We start from the raw sequence: 10,777 nt of genomic DNA on the forward strand, positions 1-10,777 counted from the left end.
CAGCACTATGGGAGACCCAGATGGGCGGATCACGAGGTCAGGAGATCGAGACCATGCTGGCTAACACGGTGAAACCCCGTCTCTACTAAAAAATACAAAAAATTAGCTGGGCGAGGTGGCGGGTGCCTGTAGTCCCAGCTACTCGGGAGGCTGAGGCAGGAGAATGGCATGAACCCGGGAGGTGGAGCTTGCAGTGAACTGAGATCCGGCCACTGCACTCCAGCCTGGGCGACAGAGTGAGACTCCGTCTCAAAAAAAAAAAAAAAAAAAAAAAAAACAAAAACAAAAAAAAAAAAAAATCACAGTGAGATCCCATTAGACAATCACTGGAATAGCTAAAATGTTAAGAACTGACAATACTAACTATTAATAAGAATGTGGAACTGGAACTCATATATTGCTGACTGGTAGGATTGCAAATGGTACAGCCACTTTGTAATTTGGCAGTTTCTAGCAGGTACACTTAAATACTTATGTAGCCCAGCAACTCTATTCCTAGTTATCTATCCAACAGAAACAAAAACATATGTCCACACAAATATGCATATGCAATTCCTCTTAACAGCATTATTTATAGTAGTCAAAAAAATATAGAAACAACCCAACTGTCCATCAACTACTGAGTGGATATAGTGGATAAAATTCCATTCGATGATACTATTCACAATAAAAAAGAACAAACTGTTAATACACACAACAACATGAATGAATCTCAAAACCATCAAGCTATTAAAAGAAGCCAGAAATTAAAAAAAAAAAAACTAGAAACTGTATGATTCCATGTATATTAAATTTTAGGAAATGCAAAACTCTAATGACAGAAAGCAGGTTAAGGTCACCTAAGGCAGGAGGTAGGAGCAGCAAGTGACTGCAAAGGAGTATGAAAAAACTTTTAGTGTGATGGAAAAGTTCTAAAATTGATTGCATTGGCCAGGCACGGTGGCTTATGCCTGTTATCCCAGCACTTTGGGAGGCAAAGGTGGGTGGATCATCTGAAGTCAGGAGTTTGAGACCAGCGTGGCCAACATAGTGAAATCCCGTCTCTACTAAAAATACAAAAAAATTAGCTGGGCATTGTGGCAGGCACCTGTAATCCCAACTACAGGGAGGCAGAGGTTGCAGTGAGCCAAGATCACATCATTGCACTACAGCCTGGCAACAAGAGCAAGACTCAGTAGACTCAGTCTCAAAATTAATTAAATAAATAATAAAATTGATTGCATTGGTGGTTGCATGTCTGTACATATTTACTAAAACTCATTGAATGACATACTTCGAAAAGTGTGAATTTTATTATATGTAAAGTATATCTAAATAAAGGAGAAGGAAGGATGGAGGGAGAGGGAGAAGAAGAGAGGAAGGGAGGGAAGAAAGGTCTGAGTCTGGTCATAAGGAAACATCAAATAGACCCAGATTGAAGTTCATCCTGCACTACAAAAAAAGCCATACTCTGTAAGACTTCCAAGGACATAAGACACAAGAAGAAAATATGAGGAAGTGTTACAGATTAAAGAAGACTTCTAAAATATGACAACTTAATGCAACATATGTCCCTGTATAGAATTTTGGCCCCAAAATGAAAAGAAGACAATATTGAGACAGCTGGCAATATCTTGATGGGACCACCAGTTCATAATTGGATGGTAGTATTGTACTGATATTCCTGTCTGTGAGGAGTGTATGATGGTTATGTGAGAGAGTGTCTCACTTTGGGAAGTTGCACACTGGAGTAGTTAGCAGTAATGGTGCACCATGTCTGAAAAAGTGGGCATGTATAGGGAAAGAGAAGGTAAAGGAACAAATGTGGTAAAATGTTAACAGATGAAGAATCTGGTTCACTCGCAGGGAAGCAGGTATTGTTTGTACTGCCTTTGCATTCCTTTTGCGTGTTTGAAATGATTTTAAAATTGTTTACAATGTAACTAAAAATAGATCAATTGACAAATAGAAAAATGAAGAAATATACCATTTTTATGAATGGAAGACTCAATATTATACCAAACTGAGCTAACTACCTATATGAAGTCAGTTAAGTTACAGAGCTAAAACCATATATTGTCAATCACTTGTTCAGAAACCTTCAATGGCTCCTCATTACCCATCTAATAAGGGGATTACACTAAATTAGATAATACTTGCAAAGCACCTTACTCATGATCCAACAGAGTGGGAAGTAAATACCTTTTATATCCTTTCAGAATTCTGTCTGGTATTTAAAGGCCTTCATAATCCAGGCATAATCTGTCTTTTCCTTCCTTTTAAAATTCATTTATGCACTGAATACGTATTTATTGAGTGTCTTCTATACCTCAGTCACTAAGGAGACATGATGGATAATATAAATATAATTACCCCCTTATGGTGCCTAGATGAAACCATTATCTGGCCAAACTTGTCATTCACCGTTGTGAAACAAGCCTTTCTAAAACAAAACACTGATTCATTAACTCGCTTCCCTATTCAACAAATACTCTTTAACTTCATTCTGGCTTTCAAAACTGTACCTAACTATAAAGGCATGGTTCAAATGCTTGTTCTTCTAAGAAACTTCTTTGATGATCTCAAGACAAACTCGATGACTATGTGTTTGTTTTTCTAATATGGGTCTTACCACGTACAGCCTTCTGATTGCACTTACTTAGACCTAGCATCTTAGAGCAAAAAAAGAGAACAGGTTTGTCAAATTCCAATGCCATCATTGAAAAGAGGCTAGTAAAGAATCTTGATGTAATAGGGGAGGTGAGAGCTGTGGCCAAGTAGAGAAGCATGCCAGGTCTAAAGGTGTTCAAATTCACCTTCTTCAAAATATATGAGCAAAAATAACACCCTCAAGTTTAGGTTCTCTGGTATAAATTCATAGATGAGGAAACAAGATCCAATACACAGTGGCTGAGTCAGAATGTCTCAAATTTATGAGCAGGAGCAGAAACCATTCAATGATCATAGACACCGTTTTCAACTTTATTTTAAACTCCAGGTGATTCAGCCCAGAACTTCTCAGAGTTGGTGACAAACAATGATAAATGACTCAACAACACCTCTCTGCAGCCGGCTATCTGGAAGCCTGGCCCTCATCACCCACAATGTGTAGGATGGACTGTGCCAAATCAGGTACTGGAGGAGGTGAGGCACCGAAGCTCCTCCCAGCCGGTTAACCTGTTTTTGAAACCACCTTTGCAAAAATTGTAACTGAAGAAATTATGACAGTGAAAGAGATCAGACCTAATCCACTCCTCCTTGCTTCTAACCTTTAAACTCCTTGTTCATTCCTGGGATTTAAACTCCTTGTTCGTTCCTGAGCTTAGGTCGAACTAACTTTGGGAAGGAATTCATTTCATGGTTTGACTCTGAAACAAAATTGATAATAACCCTTTTGTGAAAAGATCCCCTTCTTGCCTGGGGACTAATCTGCCTTTGCAGGACTAACAAATCAGCTATAAGATTAGAAATTAAGGTTAGGGGTCATGCAGCCTCTGGCGCCAAGAGTCGGAACCTCCCCAAATTGCTCCCAGGGAAAACATCACTATTGTAAGACCCGAGATTGGTGCTTGAGATATTTTGCAGACCCTGCACTGGATGGATGAACTGACACCACCCAGACTGGCAATCTGGGTCAGCTACTTCTGCCATTCCACCCAGGAACAGAAGATGGCAAGAAAACCTGACTTCGGCCCCACTAGGACATCCCCAGGAACCTTAGACAGGTTCCTGACCAACCTGACCAATCAGCATTCCCCAGTTTCCGAGCAGCTGCCTGACAAATTATCTTTAAAAACTCTGATCCCATCCCAGAATGCTGGAGAGACTAATGTGAGCAATAATAAAACTCTGGTCTCCCGCACAGCCGGTTCTGCGTGTCTTACTCTTTCTCCATGGCAATTTCCCTTTCTTGATAAATCTGCTCTGTCTAGGCAGCGGGCAAGGTAAACCCATTGGTGGCTAAACTTTGATCCGACAACGCCTTGAGAAGTCAGACAGCAGCCTCAGGCTGGGCCACCCCAGGGCGTCCTCTGCCATCCTCCCTCTCCCACCTCCTCCGGTGCGGCCCCCTGCTGCCCTCGCCACAACACCCCGCGTCCTTCAGGCTCACCTTGACATAAGACGAGGATGCAGTAGAAAACCATGAAGCAGCAAATGTTATTGCAACACTCACAGCAGGGGCTGACTAGACAGCCCAAACCACAGGGCTGCTCCGAACTGTCATCCAGTTCTCCCGGCTTCTTGGAAACTGAGGACTTGTCTTTTTTCCTTTTTCGGAAACCGCCGAACCTTATCAAGGCCTCTGGAAGTAGTCTCAGATACCGGTATTTTTTCCCGACCTTCTTCGAGGACTTTGAGGACTTCGAGGACTTCGGGGATTCCCTGGCCCTCCAGTCCTTAGCAGGCCGGGCCCGTGCGGCCTCCCGCGGCTCTACTCTTCCTGGGACTTCATACTGGTCCTCAGAGCGCCGGGCGACGTCTTCGGGCATGGCTCACTTTGGGCGCCTCCTGGCGACGCGGCCCAAGTGCTCTCTGCAGCCCGTCCTGTCTGGGCCAACCCAAAGGCCAGCCTGGCGAGGGCGTCGAAGGACTCAGTGGCCACAACGGGCTCCGCAGCCCAAGCCTCCGGAGCGAACGTTTCTCCTAGGGCAGGAGGCAAACGTCCTCGCAGGGGGTTGACAGTTGAGAACTTCCAAGGCTTTCTTCCTTCTTTTCTTCCACGTGCGAAAGGGAAAAAAAAAAAAAATGCTACAAGTAGGTTTTGATAACTGCTAACACAGACAAGGAGCACCAGAGTAATTTTAATGGCAGTCAAAGATTGCCAGTACTTATTTATTAAATAATACTCATTAGGAAGCATGGAAAAAAAAGTGGAACTGTCTGTCCCCGGTTTCCCCAGAATCACTTTATTGTGGTGGCTTTCCAACGGAAATATCTCACTAGAAACAACCTGAAAATTGTTGAAGGACCAGGAGAGAGCAGAAGACATTGGAAAAACAAACAAACAAACAAACAAACAAAAAATTTCACCACAGTAAAAGATTTGGAGGCACAAATATCAGAAATCAATGTCCAAATGAATGTCCTTAAGTGAAGTGTTTTACACATAGAAATGATTGTCCTAGAAACCCTATCCCAACTCAAGAACAGAAAAGATTATTATTTTCCACCTTAAATGAGGGCATGAGAACCAGAGGATTATTTTTTCAGGTAAAAAAAGTTTATAGAAGAGAAAGAATGTAAGTGAAGGGTAGAAGAGTAGTAGGATATGAAACGTGGCTTTTTTTTTTTTTTTTTTTTTTTTTTTTTTTTTAAGGAAAATGCAACTTCTTATTGGTTTTCTTTTCTTAGGCTGATATATAAGCTCTTTAGGCCATGTATATGTGGAGGGTGACTTTCCAGGATAGGTGGCACTATCTTCTCTCCTATGGATTGGACATTGTGTTGCCAAAACCAATTCAGCTCTTCAACAAGATTCTGTGCTGCTCCAATAGTGCTGGCCTGGTAGACCAGGGAACGAAGAATTAAGAACCACGGACCTGAAGCCTGATCTTGACTCTACATTGCTTCATGACAATAAATATAAACAAACAAACAAAAACCGTAGGATTCCTAGGAGGTAGGAAAGACAGTGGGGAGTGGTGGACTCTTACTTTTGTGCTTCAAAACCAGAATGGGTACTGCTTGGGTGGAGAGAGGAAAAGACAACTCCATTAAAAATGAGTGGTACTGGGAATTTTGCTTCTACCCAGAATATAGAAAGCCAAATAAAATGTAACCCCCACCCCAATAATAACAACAACAACAAAGCTGGATAATATGAAAAAATATTTCTTTTTCATCAGAGAGCTACATTTCTATAGCTATGGTTGCTGTAAAGCAACTAGCAAATTGATTCTAAAGGACAACAAGCCCCTCAGAAAAGGGATGGGACACACAAACCATTTTGCTTTTCAAAGAGCACAGAAGGAAAAAAGAGCAGTAGTAAAGGAAGATAGAAACACTTAAAATTTTAATGAATTCTTAAAGACCAGGGGAAGTTTAACAGTTTAGAAACCCTAGAAGCCTAAGAAACAAAGGGAGTCTATACCCATTTACCAGATCTTTGCTTAAGAGAAGAAAGCCTTTGGTGGTGGTAGACTGTCACTGAGAAAGAAGGAATACTTACCCTCCCACCTCCACTGACCCTTCTGCTATCCAAAGCAAAAGCAGTTTTGCCTCTGGGATTGAGGCAGGAAACTCTCATGCCCTCCAGTCTGTGACAAAGTTTATCTGTTACAGAAGAAAAAACCCACTGAAGGAGGAGCAGCAAACCATCCCGTCCTATGGCCTACCTTAAGATTGACTGCCACCAGAGAGAGGGATAGAAATAAAAACAGTCTGCCAAAAAGAGAGGAACAGGAACTTAATTTCTTCCCAACAACCCCACTGAAACAAGGCAAAGCCCAAACCTTGAGGTTCAGGCATTCGGGGCCTGTGCAAAATTGAGGCTGGACCAGGGGCAACCTAGCCTCTGCCTCGATGAGGAGTTTTGCATGAGTGAAAAAACAACAGCACTCCACCAATATAGGTGAGTCAAGAGAGCAGAGGAAAACCCTACCTGTGGTGCAAGCATAGAGGACCTGCTGAAAGCTAAGGGTGGAGTGGAAACACTGACAAACATACCTTCCACACTCTTTGATCAGCATATTTTTATTACATAATATAGGACACTAACATCCAGCTACAAAAATTGTAGTCTAAGTATTTAAGTAGAAATTGTGGATATTTGTTTACCTTGCTCATTTAAACTTAGTAAACATCACACTTAATTCATGTTGGCTACCTTTATGATAGTACCATGCATGATAGAATTTCATGGTATGAATTTACTGTAATTTAACCACTTTCTTTTATATTGATGGCTCTTGGGTTGTTTTTCAATTTTTGCTCTGACCAGACTGAAATTAACATGGTTGTATGTATTTTCCTGAAAGACAGATCACTGATTTAAAAAAAAAAAAACTTTTTATAGAAGATGTCGATCAGAGTTATAAAACTATCCCAATTACAGAAATATTAAATGTGAAAAAAATTATCTTTGAATCTTAAAATATATGCATATTAATTACATGTTTCCTAAAAGTTAGCGAGTAATTATCGTATAACATTTCAATACAGGCAATGAAATATAGCTACCAACTAAAGCATTCCCTGATGAGTTCAGCAATCCAAGTGCTTAAGATATTCAAGAAACCAGCTTAAACTAAACAATGAATGTTTATGAGGTGCTGTTTTATATTCTCTATGTAATATCTATTTCAGCTAAAAGCTCTAAACATGTAGGAAGAACTACTCACTAAAGTAACATATTGATGATAATTCATATAATCCTTTTAGCAAATGAGCCTATAAAGTAGATAAACAACATGATGGCGCAAATTATTTTAATGTGGCTTTATATAAGATGACCTCAACTATTAAGAAATATAGAACTGTTTTCTCTTTTAGTGAATGGTCCTCATTTGCTTTGCTTTCCTGGTAAATGATTTTTACTTCCTCCCTGATAGACAATAGTGACATTTTTCTACAACTTCTAATATGCTATCACCTATAATTATGTAGTGACGCTTATTACATCTTTCCTATACAATATAAGATGTACAGGTTCTGTGTTGAAACTAATGTTAGATATCTGGTTGCTATAATTACTATTTTTCTTGATGACTACAGGCTTTTTATTTTACTTTATTTTATGTTTTGCTTTCTGTGAATCTTTCTAGTTTATTGAGATTAGAAGTTTAATTGCTAGATAAGTAAAATGCTGCATAATTTTTTAAGTCCAGAAGAAAACAAAGGCAGCTGGAGGAAAGGGGGGGGGGCATGAGAGAAAGTATTACATGTAACGAATAAAGTACAGACTTTGCTTAGTTGATATGTGATTTGGGGTAAGTCTTTTAAACATTCTGATCCTTAATTCTTCATTTGTAAAATTAGAATAATAATTATCCCATTTGAAAAATTACTGTGAAGATTAGAAGCAATGTATTAAAAGTATCTAACTCATTTTTGGCATATGCTTAAACAAAGATTGTTATGTTTCAACTTATTAGAATAATGAGCCACTATATTAAAAAGCAACTACGGTTATATATACCTCCCTACAAGTCAGACCTTCATTGGTGGGTACAGATTTACCAACTGAGGGGGAAAGCCTATCAGCAAATGTTCTCAAAAAAGGCTGTAGAGAGAGGGCAACACTTCAGATTATCTGTAATGAACTGGTAGAAGTCACATAAGTAACAATATTTGCAAGAGGCATAACAGCGTAAGTTGATGTTTCTTGTGAGGTACATTAGAGGTTTGTTTGTTTATTTATTTATTTATTTATTTATTTTGACATGGAGTCTCACTCTGTCACCCAGGCTGGAGTGCAGTGACCCAATCTCAGCTCACTGCAACCTCTGCCTCCTGGGTTCAAGTGATTCTCCTGCCTCAGCCTCCTGAGTAGCTGGGACTACAGGTGCGTAACACCACACCTGACTTTTTTTTTTTTGTATTTTTGTAGAGATGGGATTTCACAATGTTAGCCAGGATGGTCTCAATCTCCTGACCTTATGATCCACCTGCCTTGGCCTCCCAAAGTGCTGAGATTAGAGGTGTGAGCCACCACACCTGGCCCATTAGAGGTGATGTTTAAGACACTTAGAAAGCAAATCAAGTGCTATGACAATAAGTTGTAAAGCTTCGTGGAGTAGCTTCAGGGACAACAAATTACCCTGATGAGGAGAGAGCTAGAATCAAAAGTGGAATAATATTTAGATGCCAATAAATGGTTTCCTACCTGAGACCTTTATGGAAGCAGAGGGCACTCAGAAGAAACTAGGAGATCTGGGGTCTTACAATTAAGAAATGTGTAAACATTGAAATAAACATTATATGGTTTGGCTGTGTCCCCATCCAAATCTCATCTTGATTTCCCATGTGTCATGGGAGGGACCTGGTGGGGCAGTTTCCCCCTTACTGTTCCATGGCAGTGAATAAGTTTCACAAGATCTAATGGTTTTATAAGGGGTTTCTGCTTTCACTTCTCCCTCATTCTCTCTTGCCACCACCATGTAAGAAGTGCCTTTCACATTCTGCCATGATTGTGAGGCCTCCCCAGCCACGTGGAACTGTAAGTCCACTAAACCTCTTTCTTTTGTAATTTACCCAGTCTCAGTATGTCTTTATCACCAGTGTGAAAACAAACTAATACAGTAAATTGGTACCAGTAGAGTGGGGCACTGGTGAAAAGATACCCTAAAATGTGGAAGCAACTTTGGAACTGGGTAACAGGCAGAGGTTGGAACAGTTTGGAGGGCTCAGAAGAAGACAAAACGAAGTGGGAAAGTTTGGAACTCCCTAGAGACTTGTCGAATAGCTTTGACAAAATTGCTGATAATGATATGGACAATAAAATCCAGACTGAGGTGCTGTCAGTTGGAGATGAGGAACTTGTTGGGGACTGGAGCAAAGGTGACTCTTGTTATGTTTTAGCAAAGAAAGTAGTGACATTTTGCCCCTGCCCTAGAGGTTTGTGGAACTTTGAACTTAAGAGAGATGATTTAGAGTATCTGGCAGAAGAAATTTCTAAGCAGCAAAGTATTCAAGAGATGACTTGGGTGTGTTAAAGGCATTCAGTTTCAAAAGGGAAACAGAGCATAAAAGTTTGGAAAATTTGCAGCCCAACAATGTGATAGAAAAGAAAATCCCATTTTCTGGGGAGAAATTCAAGCCAGCTGCAGAAATTTGCAAAAGTAACGAGGAGGCAAATATCAATCACCAAGACAATGGGGAAAATATCTCTAGGGAAAGTCAGAAACCTTTGTGAAAGCCCCTCCCATCACAGGCCCAGAGGTTTAGGAGGAAGAAATGGCTTTGTGGGCCAGGCCCAGGGTCCCCATGCTGTGTGCAGTCTAGAGACTTGGTGCTCTGTGCCCCAGCTGCTCCAGCCATGACTAAAAGTGGCCAACATACAGCTCAAGCTGTTGCTTCAGAGGGTGGGAGCTCTAAGCCTTGGAAATGTCCATGTAGTGTTAAGCCTACAGATACACAGAAGTCAAGAATTGAGGTTTGGGAACCTCTGCCTAGATTTCAGAGGATGTATGGAAACACCTGGATGCCCAGGTAAAGCTTGCTGCAGTGAGGGGTGCCTCATGGAGAACCTCTGCTAGGTACAGAAGGAAAATGTGGAGTTGGAGCTCCCACACAGAATCCCTACTGGGATACTGCCTAGTGGACATGTAAGAAGAGGGCCACAGTCCTCCAGCCTCCAGAATAGTAGATCTATTAAGAACATGCACCGTGTGCCTGGAAAAGCCACAGATACTCAATGCCAGCCCATGGAAGTAGCCGAGAGGGGGGCTATACCCTGCAATGCATTAAAAAAAAGCGTTTAAATGGCTTTAAATCACATTTTTAAAAAAGATAACTCTAACAGAAGTATACTTCTAAAGGTCCTCTTCATTATCTGTCTTCTCATTCACCTGTTTATTACTTCATTTATTGACCTCTTAAATGATCTAATATCTTCAACTTCAATCCACTCTACCATTTTACACACTGAATTTCTAGGCTTCACTACCTAATGAGTAAAAATAGTTTCATGTTTTGAATTAGTCCATTTTCATGCTGCTGATAAAGACATACCCAAGACTGGGAAGAAAGTTGCCCAAAGCTGTGGGAGCCCACCCCTTGCATCTGCATGACCTGGATGTGAGACATGGAGTCAAAGAAAATCATTTTGGAGCTTAAAGATTTGACTGCCCCACTGGAT

At 40.6% G+C, this 10,777-nt stretch overlaps 1 protein-coding gene across 1 annotated transcript in view; it reads right to left on the reverse strand.

Annotated features, from left to right (window-relative positions):
* SLCO6A1 (solute carrier organic anion transporter family member 6A1) overlaps positions 1–4,676 on the reverse strand; it is a 145,587-nt gene extending 140,911 nt beyond the window's left edge. Inside the window, exon 1 of the mRNA XM_045394049.2 lies at positions 4,091–4,676. Within this exon, the coding sequence (XP_045249984.2) occupies positions 4,091–4,469 (379 nt within the window). The 5' untranslated portion in view covers positions 4,470–4,676. The remainder of the gene's footprint in view (positions 1–4,090) is intronic.
* Positions 4,677–10,777: the final 6,101 nt, after the last annotated feature.

The sequence above is a fragment of the Macaca fascicularis genome, chromosome 6 (genome assembly GCF_037993035.2).
Source record: "Macaca fascicularis isolate 582-1 chromosome 6, T2T-MFA8v1.1".
In the NCBI taxonomy this organism is placed as follows: domain Eukaryota; kingdom Metazoa; phylum Chordata; class Mammalia; order Primates; family Cercopithecidae; genus Macaca; species Macaca fascicularis.